Below are 23,092 nucleotides of genomic sequence, written 5' to 3' on the forward strand. Positions count from 1 at the left end.
ATGTTAGGGAGTTTTAAAAACACCTTAAATAATCAGCTTTTATAGTTGAGGCCTAGGAAAGCTACAGTTAGAAAGTGTATATTAATTGTGTGTGGTGACTGCAGGTGCCAGGCAAATAAGGGCTCTTGTCTGGGTTCCCTTCTTTAGTAGCTCTGTGAAATCTGCCAGCTTCTTACTGTCTCCAAACCTGAATTTTGTCATTAGTAAGATGGGACCATTATAGCACTAACCTTGTAGGGAAGCATGTGTGCATGTGTGTGTGCATTCATGGATGTGTGCTGGTGTGTGTGTGTGTGTGTGTTTGTATGTTTGTGTGTGTGTGTGAGACAGAGAGAGAAGGAGGAAGGGAAAAAGAATTAAAGAAAATTGTTCATTAGATACATGTTAGTATAGTTAATGCTAACTTACTTTAACTTACTACCTTCTACTATTCTTCATGAAGTCTCTTCCAAGACACTTCTGCCCCAAATTTGGAGGGAGGTGATCCTGGAAATAGATTTAAATGGTGTGTAATTATTTGTAAGACTAGGATGCAGGCGAACCCTGAAGCCAGTTTATACAGGCAAACAGTAAAAGTATCCCAACTGAATGAAGAAAGGGCGATGTCTTGTCTTTTCTGCTCCGCCTATATTATAACGAAGAAGGGCCTGCAGCTCTATTTTAGAGGATGTCCTAGGTGAAAATCCCCAGCAATCCTTTTCTAGAAATTCATAGTTTTTAAACACTGCTGCTTTATCATCTACTGCTACCCCAAGCCTGATTTTTAAAAATGCCTAATTTGCCTTTTCTTTACTCAGACAGGCACTGCTCACAGAGGAAGTGGTTGTGGTTGGCAGGGCTCTCTCTGAATGTTTTGGGGTTGGCTGATTTCTGTGGCCTCAGCACCTAAAACTGCTCTTGTTCACTCAGCTTTAACCGCTGTTGTCACCAGCATCTTGGCAAGAAGGGCAAATGGCCCGGTTGCCTAGGACAGAACTAGAACTTGGGAAGAAAACTCTTGTTGTCTCAGCAATGCACGCTGGCTGGCTGGGCATTTGGGAGCAAATCACACTGTTCTGTCTCTCCGTTTTCTCCCTGTTCAAAGCGAGCTCTGGCCCCTGATTTCCCTCTGGGATGTATCACGAGCCCTTCTTTTCTGGGTGCTAGAGAGAGGTTAATGAAGAAGGCCAGAGTGTTGGGTAACATACAGCACCTGTCTGCATTCATGCAAAGGTAGCTCTTCTCTGTTTAAAATCAGAAAATCTAGTAGGGCGTCGGAAATTGGCCAACAAGCAACATCTGGAATGTGTCTTGCCCGGAACTTAGACCTGAGGGTTATTGTTTATCATTAAGGTTAAATTGTAATGTACATTTCCACCTCACCCTTCCCTCATTTCATTTGTCTCCTCAAGGCTTCAGGCTCGCATAGCTCATAGGATACAAGAACTGGAAAACCTGCCTGGCTCTTTGCCACCAGATTTACGAACTAAAGCAACTGTGGAACTGAAAGCACTTCGGTTACTCAATTTCCAACGTCAGGTAATACCTTTTCCCCAGCGAATCTAAGATGTAGGAAATAAATGTAAGTCTGTTCAATATTGTTATAAAGATATAAACTTAGTAAAATAGTGTATCTTTTAGACCAGCAGCATAGAGCTATGAGTAACGAAGATGAATTGCTTATTATTCTTTTTTTTTTCTTCTGTGTATCAGAGACATTTTTTTTCTCCTCTATTACGGTTTCCAAAGTCAGAGTAATGGCATTTTGTTTCCGTGGATGCAACCTCGAGAACAAATGGGATAGCTTTGCCTTTATGACTCCAAAGAAAATTCAAGAAGGTGGGAGAGTAGGAACTTGTAAACACAGATGCAAAATTCTAGCCATGTCTTTGAAAATAATTTGAACAAATATGATTTGTTAGGCACCCTACTGAATTAATAGCTAATTACTTATAAAAATACATAAAACTGTTTGACCCCATCAGACCCCCATGTGTTGGCTGGTCAGTAGACTGTTATCTATTGTTCTTGCTCTGGTTCTTCGTAGTCACTGATGAGTGAAGGCTGGCATGATGATCTATTTTTATCATTGCTAAGTCAGTGGGACACTAGCGAAATGACGTAGAGCTAATTTTTATATTGGTGAGTTTTGTTTTGTGGAGCCCAAAAGGTGCAGGTCTGCTGGCCTGCACACTGCCTCATTTAGCCAAAGAGGAAGAGGAACGTGTGCTCGTCAAGCAGGTGGGTTTTACTTGGTGAGAGTCTCAGGGCATGCAAAACGAATTATTAATGAATGAAAGTAGTTTGGAAGTATTGAATTGCATGACACGGTCTATTGCAGGATGTGACTAAAATCACAAGGCCACCCCAGGGCTACCATCCTATGAACTTGGGAGCACATTTGCCCTATTAATTATAATGTCACAAGAGGGCATCCATGGTGGCAGGGGGCTAGTTGGCCGTAGCTTTGTGGGGAGTAGGTTTCAGCTGAAATTGGAAAAGAAAGAAAATAAAAGACTCTGAGTTCCATTTACTTCCTTTCTTATAGGTGACGTCATGCAATGCCTTGGTGAAATGCTTGATAAAGTAGTGTGAAGTGATTAATAATATAGTATATTTTCACAAATAAGATTATATTCGGATTCACTTCACTATGCTGGACTCACTGGTCTCTGCTTTTTTGCTTGACATTGTAGAGAAATCCATTATCTATGAAGTTTCCCAGTGAATTAACTGTAATTAATGCTGATTTGAAATTCAACTGAATTATTATTTTAATGTATATTCCCAACCCTGCCCCCCGCTACCACCACATAACGTACAACATGAGTAAGATACCGCATTGTTGATAATCTAAAAGAAGTCCATGATGTAGTGTGAAATTTAAATGTCTTGAAGAATATCATCACTGGGAGTGGGTGGAAGCCAAAGCCAGTATTTCCCATCTTTTATATGAGAATTAACATTGAATTAATATTGTTTGAATACCTGCTGTTACTGTACGTGAACAGGAAGTGATCTTTCCACTCTTTTTTGCAGAGCCTCATTAAAGCTAATCTTTAGACACAAAGAGAATGTTAGTATGGCACTTAAAATGAAGTGAAATATTTCAAAAGCTCATTAACTAATTAATATCATTAGAATAATTAAACAGAATAAATTAATTTATTTAAAAACCAATACAGCATCTGCTTTTTTTTTTTTATAGTGCTGTAGTGCAGGATACATTGGTGTGTTTTATCCCCCTTTATCTGAATTGCGTAGAAAGGAAACTTATACCATTTTTGAAAATACCACGTAAATTTGGCGTGATTCAGGCCCCCAGTGTACCAAAAGTCTAGCTGTGGTTGGAACCTCGTGGAGCCCCTGCAGTCGGCCCCGCTAACTGGGAGCTGGAGCAGGGCAGGGCCCAGGAGCCAGGCCTCTGTGTCCGCAGCCTCTCCAACTGCTCCCTTCCCTTGACAGCTGAGACAGGAGGTGGTGGCCTGCATGCGACGGGACACAACCCTGGAGACGGCCCTCAACTCCAAAGCCTACAAGCGGAGCAAGCGCCAGACCCTGCGGGAGGCCCGCATGACAGAGAAGCTGGAGAAGCAGCAAAAGATCGAGCAGGAGAGGAAGCGCCGCCAGAAGCACCAGGTACGGAGGCGTGGATGGTGGGGCACCCCCCCCCCCGCTCCATGTGGGCAGAGGTGCCCCCCACCCTGACCAAGAGCTCCGATTGAGCCAGAAGGACTGAAGGACATCCCATGGTGGGCAGTGGGCACATCCCAGAGCAGAAAGGTCCCCTGGAGCTCCCACGGTCCAGCCGCCCCATGTAAGGTGCAGGGAGGCCCTGCCGGGCTGCTGGAGGACCCTGCTTTCTGCATTCCAGGCAGGTGTCTCCCTCCTCATCCCCCTGGCTGGTGCCCCGCTGGATGGGCAAGGGTGGGCTGCCTGGGGCAAAATCCCGAGGAGCGGGCACTTGGAAGAGGCAAGAGGAGAGCAAAACCAGTAGTTCTTATAGCAAATATAAATACAGTCTCCTGGGCTTTTCAAGGGCCCACTTGGAGGTTTCATAGGGACAGATATTTTAAAACATCCTTTTCTAGGGGTTTGGAAATAGTTTGATGTAGGATTTGATTTTTGCATTGCAGTCCTACAAATTTTGTTTGTTTTCCTGGGCTTAATTTAGTGCCCCGGCTTCAGTTTTATTTTGAAAAATGTCAGGTTTTCGTTGGTTCGCATTTCCTCGCCTTTATTTAAAAAGTCAGTCCAAACTCTGTGCAGTGATTTTAGCTGCCCCTCCCGCACCTGATTTCAAATTTCGGGGCTAAGGCATTTAAGTCAGAGCAGAAGAGGCATTACTTTTATAACCTGGCTCTCACTAGAAATATCTGCTTCCCTCGGGTTGATTCAAGGGTGATTTGCTTTAAATTTGTCCTCACCATTTTGCGGGCTTCTGTTAATCCTTGGTTTTGCTTTTTTTCATGAGGCCATATCCATGGTCCTAGACGCTTCTCTTCCACAAGCTGGCGCCTCTTCCCACCAGCCCCAGAGCCCACAGCTCAGCTACCAGGAGACATAGCAGGGCACCTGCCTCACAGAAGATTCTAGTCTTCCACTGTTGTGAAGTGCTCACTGAGCGTTTTCCTGGGCTGCACTGAAATCTCAGATGACATTGGGAAATAGACTTTAAGCGTCCTTTTCCTTCTCCCTTTGGGTCCTGTAGGAATACCTGAACAGCATTTTGCAACATGCAAAGGATTTCAAGGAGTACCATCGGTCTGTGGCTGGGAAGATCCAGAAGCTGTCCAAAGCGGTGGCAACTTGGCACGCCAACACTGAGAGAGAGCAGAAAAAAGAGACGGAGCGAATCGAGAAGGAGAGAATGCGCAGACTGATGGTAAGGGGCTTGCCTGCGGGGACCCAGGCCCATGGGGTCCTTGCATACACCCGTATTGTGGGTGTTAAATACACCATAGCAAGAGTGGGTAAAAGCAGCTTATCAGATACATGAACACACCCCTTTGAACTAAATGTGAATAGAGTGAAAGCACCTTCTCCTTCCTCGACAACGCATGCCGCAAATCCATGGCCACAGCTGATGAGTGTATAATATCTCTGTATCCTGGGTAGCCTTGCCATGCAGGGGATAGCTTCTCACATCAAGGCAGGTACAGTTTGTAGGAGGCTTACCAAACAAATCTAGAAGGATGGATATGGTCGTTCTTTTTAAAATATTGCCTCTTTGAGACTAATGACACAGGTTGTTTTGAGTGAGTGTGTCATGAAGTTGTGTGTCTTAGACTCAAAGAAGGTCTGTTTTTTGAAGCCTCTGGTGCTTATCTTTTTTTTTTTTTTTTTAGTGGTAGAAAATTCTTCCTAACAGAGTAAAAAGTGATTTTTAAGTTAATTTTGAAATGTTACTTTTTCGGTTATGGCTGTTTTATTGTCAAAGGCTATTCGTGGATCATTACATTTGTGCTGTTATTTTCTTAATGGACGGTTAAATACAGAAGGGATTGGTTTACATCGTTGGCCTGGGTATCCAGCTTTATTGACCATTCATTTTTGGAACTGGACCCCAGAGCACACCGTGGATTTCAGAAAAGTGTGTGTGATCTATAATGAGGGGATACTGCACATTCTATCGGACATAATGCCGGAGTATGGGATGGAGATGAAATCGTTAGCTTTGGCCCCTAATTACATCCCTGGAAAATTTCAAGTGACTCTGTCTTCCTTGATGGGATTATGGTTGGCATTTTGTGTTCATTATCTTTTTTGGATTCTGGAGAGTAAACACTGTGTTTTAAAAGTCTCTGCGTCCAGGTGCTACTAAATCTCACCACCCACCCCCATGTCCCCCTCCTTTTTTTTTGGTGGAGTGGGGGAAAGGAGAGGACTGTCCGCTAGATTTCTAACTAGCTAGGGAGGCCATTTCATAGTGATCTGAGCAGCAAGCAGTCAAATTTGTCTGATTCAACTGGAGTGAAACTATATTAGAACTTCAGTAACAGATTGGCTTGACACTAATGATTAGGCATTTGCAAATCATTAATTTTTGCAATTAAATGATGGAATATACAGATAACAGAGAAACTGAAGTTTTTTTATCACTCTTTCTTCAAGTGAGATCAACCATAACCAAATGCAATTAGAGTTATAATAGCATTTGAGGTTCAGGCTCATGCACGGGGCAGACAGCAGCCAGACTGGGTGATGAAACTGCTGTCACTCGGGCATATGCCGAAGTGACACCCCAGGACTGAAGATCCTCAGCATTTCTGCAGTGCACTTGTCTCTTGAGGATTTTGTGACATGTCCCTTTTATCCTGCTTCACACAAGGAAAATATTTTGAGATGTCCTTTTATTGGGATGTGTAAAACAGATTTCTCTTGAAATGGCTCAGAGTACGTCAGTTTTTATTGCATTTAACCTCATAATGTTGCTTAATGGGAGGTAGAGGTGGAAATTACTGGATCTGTTTTATTGCTTAGCAGCATCAGACTCCAGGTGCTAAATGCCTTGTCTGCAGTCACCTAGGCCCTCTGTGCTGTGCTGGTCTGTGACAAAAATCCCCCCGAATTTGACATTTTCCATCAACTGCAATGTTTGTAATGCTTCTATGTATCAGAAGTTGCACTTATTACAGTCAAAGTCCATTTGAGTCTTTGCCTTTAGAAATGATTATTGAAGTGCGCCTGGATGGCTCAGTGGGTTGAGTGTCTGCCTCCAAAGGTCATGATCCTGGAGTCCTGGGATTGAGCCCCACATCGGGCTCCCTGCTCAGTGAAGATTCTGCTTCTGCCTCTCCTCCCCCCTCCTGCTCTCTTGCTCTGTCTCAAATAAATAAAATCTTTTTTAAAAAGTGCTTACTGAAATGTTACTGAATGAAACAACATTATATCTGGAATTTGCTGCAGGATAGTCCAGTTTGGGATTAGGAAGAGAAGTTGTGGGAAAGGTAGCCATGAGATGGGAGTCATCATGAATTAGTTGCAGTAGCCTCGTGTTGGTTATATGAGAGACTATACTCTTCTCCCTGCTATGGGTTGTTCTTAAAAATTTGCATGCCACAAAGTCGAGGATACACTTTGGATGGTGAATTGTCAAATTTTAACAATTTTTTGGTGCAAAGAAATCTAGGAGAACAAAGAGCTGACTCAAAGTGCTTGCCCATACCAGGAAAATAAGTGTGGTCTTGTGTCCTGGGACTCAGGCATCATGCCCCCGGGCACATCCACATCCCCGATGGTGCATGGTAATTCGTGCAGCCTGGATCATTTGGTTTGCTGCATTCACCACCAGTCAAAGTTCAGACCGTGATGGAGAGTGATGAGTGGAAAGTGGAGTTACCAGCCGATCTTCACTGTGCTCCAATCATGTCCTTTCCTTACTAGGCTGAAGATGAAGAGGGCTACAGGAAACTGATCGATCAAAAGAAAGACAGGCGTTTGGCTTACCTTCTGCAGCAGACTGACGAGTATGTGGCCAACCTGACCAACCTGGTTTGGGAGCACAAGCAAGCCCAAGCAGCCAAAGAGAAGAAGAAGAGGAGGAGGAGGAAGAAGGTGAGCGCCCTGGTGGCAGCGGCCAAGTCAGTGGGGGGTGGGTTGCATGTGATCAGGGGCCAGTTGAAGGTTTTTTAGTACACGCTCCTCACTGCCCTGGTGGAAGGTTCAGACAACTGAGTTGCAAAAACTGCTTGTGCACCTGGGCACGGCGTGAGGGAGGTGACCAGGCACACCAGGCAGGATGTTGGAGGTGGGCGTGCAATGGGTGCCAAGTACCGAACTGCAACAGTTCAGTCTGTATTCTTATTTCACACCGTGTTTCAAAATTAAGTGTACATGGTCAATAGAAGGAGGAAAAATGTGGGCCTACAGAAGTGTTTGCTTAAGTAGAGTATCGCCTCATTAGCATGCAAAGGAAAAGGTGATATTTAGATGCTGTGCTCTCTGGCCATCATGTGGCCATGCAAGGGTGAACTGCCTGTGTAGACAGACCTGTGAAGGCGGAGCCTCTTTGAAGCTCGAGTGGTCTAGAGGTTTTGTTCTTGGTTCGTATTGGGTCTTCCTGGCAGAGCCTGACTGGCCCCGGGCAGCACATGCCCGCAGGAAACAGGAAGTCTTCGTCAAGGTGGTGGGGATGGAAGATGGGTGGCATTTAATCGTGTATTCTCTGCACTGAATAACTGAACAAAATGTTTTTTGCAAAAAATAATTAATTTCATGGCTCCTGAATTCTCATACCTGCTTCGTAATTAAGGAGGAGGAATAAATGATGGAGAAGGCGCCTTCCTTGCACCTGACTCCTCTGGTATAAGATAGGTTCCCGCATGGTGAAGCTGAGCAAGGGATGATGACTCAGGGCTTGGATTTAGATGTTTCGTCGGTGAGAAATACCTCATTTTCTTGTCAAGGTAGCATGACAGACTGCAGAATTCCAGCTCCCCATTTCTGACTTTTAAGAGGACGTGTTCAGAGTCAGGGAAGAGCACACGGGGAAACAGAATTCTGTAACATTCCGTGAGGTGACCCCAAGAAGTGACGGTTTTTGCTTTTCCTAATCAGAAGGGGGATTTTGCAGAGGTAACCCCAAAAACGTCACTGTTGGTGTTTTTTTTGTACTGAAGTTCACTTTCTACATTTTTTTTGTGTGCGTATTAAAAGCTAATGGCCCAGATTTGTGCTTCTGGCTTATAATTAATAGATTCCTGTCATGATACTAGATTGTTCTATCATTGTAGGCAAAGAAAAGATAGATATATAATATATATAATTGAGTGATCGTGATCATGCCTGTATTTTTGTGTTCATCTGTACAAAGCCGGAACCTGCCATAATATTTTTCCTGGTGCTGCCAACGGCATGTGATCTCTAGGTTGGCTCTCTCCTTCCAAACTCTTGCCTTCACGTGTGCTGGTAGCACGTATTCTTTCTCTTTTTTCTGTTTGCCCGACAAATAGGAACTGATCACTTTCTGTGAGCTAAGCAGCTTGCTGAATGCTGGGGGAGAGAGAAGGAGATGTTGGGGGAAAAGCATACTTACCCTGTCTCTCAATTCCATCAGAGAGCGAGAGACAGACCGACGTTGGTCAGATACGCACCTAAATATATAATCATAAACTCTGTGAAGGAAAGACGGGGAGCCAAATTGGGGAGGGGGCCTGATTTCCTACCAAATGAATGATTCAGACCAAAGCCGCCCCTATCTGCCCCGTGGGAACCTCTGGGTGGCTCCTGCAGGACATCCCACGTGATCGAAGGTGCAGAATCGTCACTTTCTCATCAGCCCTCTGCCCCTTCTTTCCGGGGACCATCTCACTGGGACATGTGGGGTTATAAAGAAAGGACACAAAAGAAACCAGGCCCCCTTCCCAGGCCTTCCTGAAAACCGTCTCTTTCACAGGGCACCGAGACTTGGTTTCAGAGCGAGTTACCTAATTCCAGATGCACCTTTATTCATGTGCAAAGGAAACGGATGCTTTCAAAAGCTGATTATTTGGCAGTCTGGATTATCTGTGGCTCTTCCCTCCATTAGAGTGAATGATTGAGAGTGGCTGCTTCCAGCTTCTCTGCTGGGGAGGAAGGCTGTGTCCAGAAGCCTCAAGATTCTGTGCTGACCCTTTCAGCTCTCCCCATGGAACTGAATATTAAGCTGTGCCTATTAGCAGTCCGGTTTCGTTTTTTGTTTGTGTTTTTTTTTAATTAAGTAAGGCATCAAGAAGCCTTTGTTTTTCTTGACCCAGTGAACTAACAGCATCGTGCTATAGCAACAGGGCAGCTAGGATCCGGGGGGGCTCTGTCTACGCTGTTAGAGACGAGTGTGGTTGAGCTTGTGATTGAATTGGAAAAGGATTAATTTTTTTTTCTTTTTTAAATATTGCCCCGGTGTAACAGAGAAGGCCTCTTTCTTTCTGCCAGAATGTATTGTGTTTCCTTGTTGTTGGTAACCAGGAGAGTGGGTTTCCTTTAACCTACCATGACCGTGTTTGTGCCTCTGTTCTCACCATTAGAGCCACTGCTATGAAGTATACATTTATAAATCATTCCAGAACTTCTCATTCTCAGCTTGGCCTTCCACTCATGCCCTTGAAGTGAAAGAAAAGGAAGCGAGCTATACGTATCTACCTAGGTGTTAGAGGAGGAATAATTTGTAAAGTATTGAAATATCTAATTATGTGAAACCGGTCTTTGCAGTGTGATGGGATTAACATACTCCGATGCGCACTCAGCATGACCTTGAGGTCTCTATCCCCTGCCATGATTGTTCTCTAACATCTGCTGGGTGACTACAGGATAAAAAGAGGGCATGAGGCGACATAAAGCCACCAGGGTGTGTACAAATAGGATTGAACATGCTAACGTAGAAAATTGGGCCATTGCCCAATAAGTCATGCTAGTCTGCCAACTTGTAAGCTAATAACTGCGTAAGAAAACATATCATACTAATCTGCTTTTATTCCCTTATAGAATATTTCCTTAAAAGATCTATTACCTAGTGCTTTAGTCACTGGATCCCTAAGAAGGTGATGGGGTTACATGGAAAAGTGTATCTAAAGCATGTAGCCTTTGGCTCAGTGTTTGAGCATCTGCCTTCGGCCTAGGACGTGATCCCAGGGTCCTGGGATTGAGTCCCACATCGGGCTCCCCGCATGGAGCCTGCTTCTCCCTCTGCCTGTGTCTCTACCTCTCTGTGTGTCTCTCATGAATAAGTAAATAAGAGCTTTTTTTTTAAAAAAAAAAAAGCATGTAGAAGGTGCCCTGGCACACAGGAAGTGCTCAGTAAATAGTAGTTATTTTATCAAACCACTCTGTGGTATAAATGTAGGAGAGCAATTGTTGAAATGTGGTTATAAGGGTTTTTTTTTTTCTTTTGAAAATAAGGTATTTTCTCCCATGTTGTATGTTCTCTGTGATATCGAGAGAATAAATGGCTATCCCCCCAACCCCACCCCCAGTTAGGATCAGTTAAGTATTGGGTGGAATGTCATTCAGGACAGTGACAAGTTCTTTGACCACTGAGACATGCAGTTGGAAAAAAGGATTTATAATTTTTGGTAGACTCTGCTTACACCTACCTCCCTTGCTAGTTCCCACAAAGAACATTTCATAATTGTGGGGCTTCTAATTTGCATTGGGTTCTGGTAGTAATAAGGTAGTCCTTGCAGGGCTCTAGGGTGACTTTCCTTAAGCTCTAGTGAGGAGCCCAGGCCAGCCACCCTCACCCCCTCCCCCACGCCCCAACCTCCCACATCCAGCCAACTAAGAAGTGTAGTCCCTTCACAGGTCCCTCCTCCTGAGTTGTTGACTTCAGGCCGAAAATAAGTGTTTCATTCCCTCTTCCAGATCTTTCAATGCAGGGTATACCAACAGAACTACACCCTTGTTACGAATGTGTGACATTTCTTGGAAACTCACGACACTAACAGGAACCATCGAGGATCCGAGGATCCGTGGAGGACTGCTGTGCCAAGTATCTTTTGCATCGTGGTGTTTGCTCTTCCTTCTGAAAGTTCTTTCATTCTCTTTCTCAGCAAACACTGTTAAAAGCAAATCTCTGGACTGTGACGTTTTGGAGGGGAAATCTTTCTGGCACAGCATACTGTACTGGTCAGTATAGTAGTAGGATGTGTGGGGGTTTTTTATCATTTTTGGATACCAACAAGTCAGAAAAACCTCCTGGTACAATTTTTGGTGAAAAAAAGCATGAGATACAAAGTAGAAATGTGGTAGAGACATTTCTTTTAAATTCAGGTTACTCTCCAATTCTTCTCTTTTCTCTCTCCTATTTTCCCCCCAAGATGAGGATTTTCCCCTATAAGGAGAATTTCACAGGTGAAAGAAAGGTTCTTTGTTTGCTTTTTTTTTTTCCAAAAGATTTATTTATTTATTTTAGAGAGAGAGAGAGCAAGAGAGCGAGTACACAAGTAGAGGTAGGGAAAGAGAGAGAGGGAGAGAATCCGAAACAGACTGCATGCTGAGAGCAGAGCCTGATGCAAGATTTGATCTCATGACCCTGAGATCATGACCTGAGCCAAAACCAAGAGTCAGACACTCAACAGACTGAGCCACCCAGGCATCCCTGGAAGGAAGGCTCCAAGGTAATTCTGGGCATTTTGAGTGTAGGGACTGTGGTAAAGGTAGGTGAACACAATGCCACCGAGATAAGATTCATTTGATTAGTTCAGCATCAAAATGGGTGAAAACAGAAGTTTGGATCAAAGTCCTGCTTAACTGGATCGACCAGTTACTTGAGTCAAAAATGTTGGAATTGGCTTTCTCTGCAGGGTGCGACCATAGTCATGTGCAACTGCCTGTTAATTTGATATTCTTGGGTATTTTTTACTGCCTGATCACCAGTCCTCATACTCAAAGGTCCACTTAAGTGACAGACAGTAAAAAGAACCTGGGTGGTTTCTGGAAGTTGGATCTCCACTGAAACAGAAGGAGCCATTAAGAAGCCAGCACTTTAGAATGTTGTTTCAGCATAGAGTCAGCCCTGCTGGGGGAAAAATGGATTCACTTTATAATATGAATGGTAAAATCGTAAAATATTTGGTATGACACTGTTTCTTTACAGACTGAGGCTGTTTGTGTCCTGTGTTCTGGTCATCTGAGTGGCGCTGCACTGGGGTTCATTCCCCTGGGTTCGGCTGACCCGGGGTTTGCTCGTCTAGGGTTCGTCTGCCTTCTCTCCCCTATCAGGCTGATTGTCTTAGCTTCTGCCGGGAAGATAGGTAGCTGTGCCCACGGCTTGGTGAACGTTCCTGAGTGAGATTTCTAAATTGCCCTTGGCCTTGGAAGTTGGGAAGTCACGTTGTTTGCAGTTATGAGTAATGTGTTCCTTCTCCCCTTCCATCAGCAGGCAAATTTTCCTCCTCCCTCCCTCCCTCCCTCCCTCCCTCCTTCCCTCCCTCCCTCCCTCCCTCCTTCCCTCCAGCAGCATAATTAGTTGCCAACTTTTTGCAGGTAGGAAGAAGCCAGGACAGGGTCCCTTTAGTTCCTGATTCATGGATGAACTGCAGTGGGTTGTTTTGTTTTGTTTTGTTTTGTCTTTTCTGGGGAGGAGTGGGCAGCGAGGATAAAGCAGGAGTGTGATGGGAGATCCAGAGAGGGTCACCACACTGCAAGAATCCAAGGCATGATGGGAGAACGTGTCGTCTCTTGCCACAGAGTAGACTGCCACCTGGCTTCCACCTCTTGTAGTAACAGCAAGTTTGGGTGTAAGTTCAGGGCTCCTGAGAGACCTGTCCCAGAGTGTCAGCTGGCTCAGTGAGGAATTGTGTGTGTGTTTCTTAACTATTTTATGGCTTGCAGATACATTGGCTTCTAATTACAATCCTGATGGCTCATTGTGTGTGTGCTAAGTGAAAAGCATTGTTCTTGATGCTTTCTTTATTTCCTTCATTCACCAAATATTTACTTATGTGCTGGGACTCATGTAGGTGCTGGGGTGGGGAGATGGGGGACACCAATGACAAAACAGAAATCCCTGACTCCTGCCAGTGCTAGAGCCAGCCTCACAGACAGAAAGGAATAGGCCTCGGACTACCATTGAATCTTTTACGTTGTGGAGATTGCTGCTAGCTGTATATATGTCATGGAACCTTGGATGGTGCACACAGAACTGGATCGTGATCCTCCCTTGTAGGGAGCGACAGTTCCTGTCCCTTTTTTTTACAAAAGGAGGAACCAAGATACAGAGATTTGCTCAAGATGACACTGCTGAGGTCTCTCGTACTTAGCCACAGAGCTGGGGGTCAAATACTGGTGGTCTAATTCTAGAACCAAGTTTCTCAAATCTCATGTTACATTGCCTCTCGAATTTGATACTGAATGGAATTTTTGAAATGAGTTTAGAGGATTTTTAAGTAAAGGAAGGGCCTGATTGTGGGGCAGTTTTTAGATGCCACTCTAGCGAGTCAGTAGCATAGTCATAGACGAGTATCCCTTAGAATGGTTTCGAATCTATTATTTATGGTCCTTCAAGCTTTTAAACGTACTATTCATTGAGACAGTGATCCAGTTCCACTAGCTAGATATTGGAAATTGGCTTATTCATTGTCTCATTTGCTTCTCTTTGTTGGCCAAATTTGTAGCTTATTTCTGATGTGTATGGAAAGAATGGCGGGATTAATTGACTTTCTCCCATTAATTAAAACAGTCGCCTGAGAATTCCAAAAGTGGAACTGTTAGGGGCTGCTGGTTTCTTTTCTGAGCTTTTCTGCCATTGTTCTCTGTATCCATAGCCTAGACCTAGGGCCTGGGGCTTTTCAATGCTGATCATTCCTTTTGAGCTTGTAAACGTTTTCACTTTGGGGTGGCACAAATAGAAAATTAAATTTGAGGGGGAAAACATAACCAAAGGGAGCATTTTATTTCCTACTCTTTGCTAGAAACACTACATTTTTTTCATGCCTTGTGCTTTGGCAAAATATATATATACATGTATTTCTTGTAAGAAAAATTTGAAAGAACTTCAAAAATTTCAAACATTTGTGGGAACTGCTCTTCCTTCAGCATAGACCAAAGGGTGGACTTTGAACATTTTCTATAAAAGCTGTTTTGTCAAGAGACAATTGAGTTATTTCCATGGAAAGCAAAAATGTATTATATAATCGATGCCTTAAGTAAACAAAGTAGAGTTAATATCGATTCTGTATCATTATATATATTTTTAATTAACTAAAGAGCCCAGGGGAGGAAAGCTCATTTTCTTAAATGTCTTGATAAAGGACATGACTAAAGTTGTGTTTTCTTTTTTTTTCTCTCCTCACACAGAGGAATATGTAGTTTTCCAGCAATAACTTTAAAATGAGAATTCTGTAAAGGTGATGGTAAAGATTTCACTTGTCAGGAGGGTTGTTACAAATGTAAGAAATTTGAGAATCTTTTGTGTTTATTGCAGATGAGACTCTCTCGGGTATGTACAAAACGTGACATAATCTTAGCTTTTCATTTAGGCTGTCTTTGAGGCACATAGAGGTTAATGGACTAAGATATTGAAATATTTAGGAAATGGGAGATGATAGAATTTTTCATGAGATCACAGTATCTGCATCAAATCTCCTCATCTTACCCACTGTGGAAATACCATGTCATATGAAAAGCCAATTAGGTAGAATGGAAAACATTCAGAGAACTCACAGAATGTTGTATGATTCTGTATTTTCATGACCTGAGAGCGGTTCCAAGTTTACTGGCGATAGACATTTTTAGAAAACTTGCTAAGGGGAATTAGAAGGTTGTGAGCTGGTGACGTCAGGATTTGTCTTCCTGGTGCCAAACACGAGAAAGACATCTCACGTGCTGACCTCAAGCCTTGATACTCTCACGTCTTCAGCCCTTTGGTCCTGGAAGGCGTGATCCACAAATCATTTGGTGTGTGCCAGCCTTGAAACACAGCTGGCTTTCAGTAGCTCCCTGCAAGTTGCCAGTAAAAAGACACACCTTGTCTCAGACAGAGAAGAGAAATAGAAATAAAAGGCAACAATACTTAAGCTCTGTTAGATGACAGTGGCGGGTAGTGTTCAAGTGCTCTTTGTGCCACTGAGTTGGCCACAAAATTCTTCCTGTAGCCATCTTCTTGATTGACATGTAACATCTGATATTGTTTTGCAGAAGGCTGAAGAGATTGCCGAGGGAGGAGAGTCTGCCCTGGGACCAGATGGAGAGGTGAGAGGTTTTGCACCCATTCCTGCTGTGTTCTGCCTCATGAGTCCCCGCCATGCCCTACAGCACCATTTTCTGTGAATACCAACTTCATTTTTACTCAGCTATTCACTTCTAAGTAAAAATAGTAGTACATTAGCATAGTAGGAAATTAGATGAGTGTAAAAGGGGTATACTGGAAAGTAATCTCCTTCCATCTCAGACTGCCAATCAACCGATATTAAGTTTCTTGTGTATGATTCCGGAATCTTCCGTGCGCATATATGTTTATGAATACATAGAATGTACAAAAATCTTAAGTGATTCTGTAATTGCATTTTCCCCATCAATGATACAGATATGACCCAGTTTCCTTAATCTATTACTAATTTGAAATTATAAAACTCCATAAACACAGTTTACATATTTACATTTTTGTATAGGCTGACGATAGAGCTCCTCTTTGTAGATTCATCAGCACATTCCTAAATGTGATTTCCAAGAATTTTGAACCTTCTCCTGAGTCATGAGAACACAATTACTTACTTATTGGATTTATTTCCTCCAGAAACTCAAAAGTTCTCTGCTCAGGGATTCACATGAGGAAGCATACCCCTCTGAGCAGGGTGGAAAGGCGTTTGTTTCAAACAGCCTTCTCCTCTCACAGATTCTGATAAATCTGCTTGGGGGACTCTTCTAGAATCTGTGCATGTGAGGCATACGGAGAATGTGAACAACCTAGACCCAGTAAAAAAAAGGTCGAAACCACTATTCAGTGCAGAAACTTCTTGAACAGTAAATGTTGCTTAACCACTGTAATCCATCACAAGGAAAGAAAGGATCAGGAGAAGTGTCTAATGTGTACAGCAGTCTCAGTGGGCCGTTCTGGGGGAAGAATACTATATATTGGAGCACTCAGGAACAACACTAATTCGTAAAAGCCCCCAGCCTTACCTAAGCGTGCCTCTCATCGGTCTGTAATTAACAGGCACACGGGAGAGATTTAACTTGTTAGTGTCACAGCGCTTCTACCTCTTATTATCTTTTGGGAAAATTAGCCACCGATCTTGGTGTGACATGCACCTTTTTTTTTTTTCTTTTTCTTTTCTTCTTCTTTTTTTTAATCTTAACACATGTGCATTCTGTTTGCTGAAGTTGGCAAAGTGGACATCTTGCTCAGTTTGTTTTGAAATAATGTTCTTACACCCTGCCATGCTGGTTCAGTGCTTTTGCCAAAGTTCTAATTCCAGCTACAGTGATTCCCGATTTTCTCTGAGGCATGACATAAGCAATAAAACAGACTGTGTTATAATAGTTCAAGATAATGGAATATGACTTTTCCAAGGGAGGTGATAGCTACTGGTAGATTTCCTTCTTTATCGCGTGGGTGTATAGACGCCCTTTCACCTGAACGACGAAGGCCTCCCGCATGCAGAGTAATGGTGTTTGCATCTGTTGCTTTAGCACGCATCAAAGAAAAAAGAAAAGACAGTCTGGAGTAGGCCTTTTCTTTTTTTAAAGCCTTTTTGGGCGGATAATCACTAATATATTGTTGTCGTTGTTGTTTTATTCTGACAGTGTTGTGTTGAAGGAGAAGGGAGAAAGAACTTTCTTTTTTTCTTGGTCGCTTCCTATTATAAAATACGGAAGATAAGCTACAGTAGTATCCTGTGTTTCTTATCATGTTTATTTAAGTCCAATTAATAATTACTTTTAAGGAGATAGATAACTTGGATTGCTCACAAATCAAGCATTTCCAAGCCAGCGTCTTGCTTGGGGGTCTGTCCTACAGGTGTAGGCACCCTATAATCAGTAGCGTTCATTTGCATAGGATTACTCCATTTTTTTAGGCCTTTTAAAACAATCCGTTCTCTGAAGTAGGTTAAACACAGCCTCTGCAGTTGCATTTATTCTCTTAATTTTCTGAGCGAGCTATTTTTCATGGAGCATCTAATAATGAACTTCAGCTCAGTCTCAGTCCATCCGCCTGGTTTCAGATGAGCAGAGCTTCTGGCTTTATCACGCGCCCAGGTACCAGTGGCCGAGCTAGATAGCAGGCCCTGTGGTTCCACAGAAGCTCATACTGGCCGCTCACGAGGTGTCACAAATTACATTACCTTTTTCTTTTCCCATTTTCTCAGAAACCACGACTTTGCAATAGGTGTTGGGGAGTGGTGTGTATTATTTGGGGCTTGACAAATGAAACTCTGCTAGATTTAAGTCAGGAGGGAGAATATTAATAGGATCCTGGGTAATCCATTGAATCTCCAGGGAGCCTGGAGAGCATGCTTTGAGGCCCCAGCCAGTGTTCTGCTGTGCTGCTGGTCAGCGAGGCCGTGGCTGACCCTGGGAATTAGCAGGAGCTTGGCACACCCCAGCCGTGTGCTCTGTCCTCCCTCCAGCACGCCTGTTGCTCCCGGCTTCCCTGACCTTCTAGCTCCTAGTTCAGAGCCTTGGTAAGTGTGTCCAGTTGATGGAACTGAGGTCTCGGTGCTGGCACCCTCGCTGCAAGGGAGGCTGGGGCTTTCAGTTCCTTTAGTAGGAGGCTGTGGCCTCCCACCTCCTTCCAGGACTCATTAGGTGATGAACTTTCCAATCATGGAAAAAGGTTTCAGATGCTGGGCAGCCAAAAGCCTGAGAAACAGAATCGAGAGGCTGTCTTTAACACTAAGCAGTGATATGTGTTTTGTTATTTTTTTTCCTCCTTTCTAGCCCATAGATGAAAGCAGTCAGATGAGTGACCTGCCTGTCAAAGTGACTCACACGGAAACTGGCAAGGTCCTGTTTGGACCAGAAGCACCCAAAGCAAGTCAGTTGGATGCCTGGTTGGAAATGAACCCTGGGTATGGCATTAATGCAGAAATATTGATGTCTTTTGGCTTCTTCGATTTTTTGTGGTCCCCGTAAAATCTTGGCACTGAAACAGCATGACCTTCATGGAAATAGTTGAAAGTTATTACCTACATTGATCATTTGTACCTAGAATATGCTAGTTGGGTCATGTGTGTGTATATTGTCTTATAATTTCAAAAATTAAGTCCCTTCTCCTTCCCACTTCTTTTCCCTAAGTTACGAAGTTGCACCTCGATCCGACAGTGAGGAGAGCGATTCTGATTACGAGGAGGAGGTATGTAGGCATCTGCATGTGGAGTGTATGTGGGAAGCACCTGTGTCTGGCTATCACTGGTCCTCCAGGGTTGGCCTTTGGGGGACATCTGGAGCTCAGCATGGATCACAGCTGTGACAGTGGGTGCCCAGCGAGGCAGTGACCCCACCTGGGGCTCCTGGCCAGTGGTGGAACTTGACAAATTCTACAGTTAGGTGAAACCAAGAAAACAGAAGCTGGCATTATACTGGAAGTGGTGGAAAGGTCTTCTGGGGAGAACTGGAGATAGGTTCCTTTGGGAAGGTGATACCCTGCCTTACCTGGTTCATGCTGACGCTGATCCCCCAAAAAGTTTCTGGGGTCCTTTAGTCCTAGGAATCTATTCAGAATTATAAGTCTGGAAGCTTAGATGAAAGGGCAACCCACACTTGGTTTGATGAGGTTATCAATCCTCTCAGTTTCTCTTTAAATGTGATTCTTGTTTAAATTCCTTGGATACACCCGTTCCCCAAAGAGAAGCACATCTCTCGGTGTCTTAGAAGGGAAAGGGAACAGTCCCTAAATGTATCTAGAACCTAAAATGGTAATCTTGGCTGCCTTTAACAGAACTTAAGAAATAGCAGTGAAGGTTTTTTTTAGGATCAACTACGAAATGTGTAATAATTACAAACAGAGGGATTAAAAGAAGATTTTATCTCCTTTATAAGAGCATTGTTAGTGGGTACTCATTAATTCTGTTTACCAGTGTAGAGGGATCTTGGTTCAAAGAGAGTAGCCCTGCCACTCATATAGCTCACCAGAATTTTAGACAATTTTGCTTTTCTTCTATTCCTTTTTTTTTTTTCTAAGTTAATCTACCATAAACACTGGTTTAACTTTTACAAAGAAAAGGAATAATAAAAGTTATGTTCAAAAAGAAAGCATACCAGTAAAAGGCAACTGCTTCAGGTTGCATGCTATTTATTTCTTACAGGCCATGTTTGCCCTGAGGTATTTGAAGCTGACAAAAATCAATGTTTAAAATGTTTCTTATTTACATGAATGAATGGGTCCGTTGGAAGATTCTTGTCATTGAGTCCAAGAGGCCAGGAGGGACAGAGGGGCTGCTGAACCCACCGATGCCAGCCCAGGATTGACAATAGGAGACAGCTCGAGGTGGCTGGGAATAGAAGGAACTCTGACCTGGGAGTCTACAAACCCAAGTCCCTATCTCGAGTCTACCACTCTTGGCGAGTCATGTCCCTGCTCAGAGCTGCTTCATTCCTCAGGGCTGTACTGATTCCTCACCTAACACCCCGCTCCCCACCAGGCATCTCAGTGATCTGTTGTCATAGGTTTGATTGTTAGCATTAATATCATGTCACATCATAGTTTCTCATTCAAGAGTTATGGGGAAGCATAATTCTCTTGAAATCTACTTTTAAAGAAACTCTGCTGGATTATCTGGAAGGATTTAGCTTTCAACACCAGTTGGTTGTGGACATAATGGCTGTAGCGAAGCTTTTAAACAGATCAGCAGAATGTAGTATGCAGTGAGAGGAGGAGGTAATGAATCCTTTGCCAAGTTATCGACAGTTTTAATCTAAATATTCAGAGATATGTGATGTGAAGTTGTCACAAAGCAGTGGGTTTTTTAAGCTCCAGCCCCTCTACCTTGAATGCACGGGAGACATCCCAGTCCCACTGCCATTATCAGAGAGCATTTTTATGAGAAGGGCAGTAGTTAGCCTCTAAAGTCTGGCATTGGAGAGAAGGCTGTAGAATGTTTCTGGGTGAGAGCAGATATGGTCTGCAGGACTACTTTGATAACCAAACTGATAAATATCCATCTGCCATGACGTTTACATAATTATTCTTGGGAGCAAGGGTCCTAACAGATCCTCAGAGGGTTTCTTCTCTTCTCTTGTTAAGTGATTTAAATAGAAATGGAATGGCATATCACCTGAGTTAGATAGGTGTTAAATTTATTTCCTCCCTCAATCATATGTACTCTATGAAGTTGAATACCATTCATCCTCTTTTCAGAAGATGCCAGTCATAGAGATTCCCTTGTTGAAATGGAATCCTTCCCGTGTCTTTTATTCCCTCCCTAGGACGAGGAAGAAGAGTCCAGTCGGCAGGACACAGAAGAGAAAATTCTTCTGGATCCAAACAGTGAAGAGGTTTCTGAGAAGGATGCCAAGCAGATCATTGAGTGTGTATTGCTCAGTTTTCTTTCTCCTTGTGAAAATGTGTGTCATGAGTATCTGGAAGGATTATCTGAGCACCCATGAGAAATGCCCTTCCCCCCAGATCCGCTTTGCCAGCCAGCACCCACCCCACCATGTGATCTCCACAGTACCCCAGAACCCCTCAGCACCCCATCCTCCTCCCAGATCCGAGTGCCAGCTCCATTCTTCACCCCGGCCATCTTCCATGTCAGCTCTTTGCTCATGTAGCTCTAATATGACAACTTGGGGGAAATGATTGCAAAAGAGAACATTTTATTTTTATTTTTTAAATTGTTTTATTTATTTTGTTTAAAGATTTTCTATTTATTTATTCATGAGAGACACAGAGAAAGAGAGGCAGAGACATAGGCAGAGGGTGAAGCAGGCTCCATGCAGGGAGCCCAATGTGGGACTCAATCCCGGAACCCCAGGATCACCCCCTGAGCCAAAGGCAAAAGCTCAACTGCTGAGCCACCCAGGTGTCCCAAGATAACATTTTAAAGTGACGAGATTTAAAAAAAGATAAAAAGCAGAAATAGGCATTGTAATATTTTCTTCTTTTATTTTGGGGCTGCAGGCCCAACACAAGGAAATTTGGTTTTCTTGGTCCTCCTTCACTGAAGGCTTAGAACCTTCCAGTGGCTTCTTCCTGCCTGTGCAGTAGAACACCAGCTCCTTAGAAAGGCTTAGGAAGGGGAAGCTGGCCTGCTCTTTCCCATCTTTCTGGTCATCTTTCTCCTTCCCTCATGTGTCAGGCAAGTTTTGGACAGTGTTCTGTGGATAGGATTTGTCTTTGCATCTGGGGACCCTAGGACAGCCTCACTGGCAGCGAGTTCATCTGCAGGGATGCGGCTCATGCTAATATTGGTCATTTGAGGTCAGGCGGGCCTGTATGCAGGTCCTGACTCTGCCACCTTTTACGTGGCCCAGGCAAATTAATTGACCCCTGTGAGCCTGAAGTTCTCCCACATGCATACAATGGGGTGATGCTCATGTCTACCTTGCTCCCGTCTTGTGAGGGCTACCGATAACGTGTTTTAACTGGAAGACATGAAGGAGGTAATAAATAAACCATACTTACCGCAGCTGTGTGAGGCTCGCCATTCATGCACCATGTGATCTATGGATGATTCTCCACTTTCTCTGTCTCAGGACAGCTAAGCAGGACGTGGACGATGAGTACAGCATGCAGTACAGTGCCAGAGGCTCTCAATCCTACTACACGGTGGCCCATGCCATCTCTGAGCGGGTGGAGAAGCAGTCTGCCCTCCTCATTAACGGGACCCTGAAGCATTATCAGGTAATTGTTGGGGTTTGTGCCTTGTTGGCAGGTCATGGCCCCTTACCTAACTTGATGTGTGTCTTGCACATGTGTAAGTGTGTCTTGCACATGTGTAAGTGGATTGCTTAAGGAGGTTGATGATGGTGAGGCATTTAGGGTCACATTGCTTATAATATGATGATTCTCTCTGTCGCACCTATAATTCTTGCTTTGGAACACTTCTATTTTACCATCGTACCAGGGCAATACCCATTTTCTCTTTCATGAATTTAGGATGAGTTGTGTTTTAAGAAATATGGGCTTAACATTTGGAATGGTTTTTGGGGGGGATCTCTTTGCAATGGAAAACCCAGCCGCACTCTGAGTATAGGGAACATCTGTGCCTCGTCTTGAGGTGAATGAAGTATTTCTCTAAAAACCTCGGTGCTGGCTCTAGTTTAATTCCATGGATTTTCAGCTTCTAGGACCCACTGTCTACATTTATGCTTTTTTTTTTTTTAAGACACAGTGAAACAGTGAGCTTTGATGAAAAGTGTCCTGTAAACAGAATAGACATTTCACTTGATTTGTTGGAATAAGGTCAGCTCCTATCTTCTACCTCCCACCACTTTGGTGTTTCCCAAAGTATGTTCCTGGGAACGTCTGCTTCATGATATACCTTAAAAAGAAAAAGAAAGATAGTTCTGTGGTCAAATAAATATGAGAAATAGTATCACCTGGAGGTAGAATTGCCATATAATTTACTATTGCAAATTCGGATGCTTATGAGAGTAAATAGGGGCCCTTCATATTCATACGAGGCATAGCCAGGACTGTCCTGAGCCAACCAGACCTATGTGGGCACCTTGGCAGTGACCCCTCCTGGTAATCCCT

At 43.6% G+C, this 23,092-nt stretch overlaps 1 protein-coding gene across 5 annotated transcripts in view; it reads left to right on the top strand.

Moving 5' to 3' along the window:
• The window catches only part of SMARCA2 (SWI/SNF related, matrix associated, actin dependent regulator of chromatin, subfamily a, member 2), a 175,119-nt gene that overhangs the window by 38,315 nt on the left and 113,712 nt on the right, over positions 1-23,092 (top strand). For all 5 annotated transcript variants that reach the window (XM_025423415.3, XM_049092459.1, XM_025423418.3 and 2 more), the window contains exons 6-14: positions 1,392-1,518; positions 3,445-3,618; positions 4,691-4,864; positions 7,366-7,536; positions 15,592-15,645; positions 18,334-18,464; positions 18,691-18,748; positions 20,821-20,921; positions 22,090-22,237. In XM_025423415.3, coding sequence (XP_025279200.1) covers positions 1,392-1,518; positions 3,445-3,618; positions 4,691-4,864; positions 7,366-7,536; positions 15,592-15,645; positions 18,334-18,464; positions 18,691-18,748; positions 20,821-20,921; positions 22,090-22,237 — 1,138 coding nt within the window. The remainder of the gene's footprint in view (positions 1-1,391; positions 1,519-3,444; positions 3,619-4,690; positions 4,865-7,365; positions 7,537-15,591; positions 15,646-18,333; positions 18,465-18,690; positions 18,749-20,820; positions 20,922-22,089; positions 22,238-23,092) is intronic.

Source organism: Canis lupus, chromosome 1, assembly GCF_003254725.2.
Source record: "Canis lupus dingo isolate Sandy chromosome 1, ASM325472v2, whole genome shotgun sequence".
Taxonomy (NCBI): domain Eukaryota; kingdom Metazoa; phylum Chordata; class Mammalia; order Carnivora; family Canidae; genus Canis; species Canis lupus.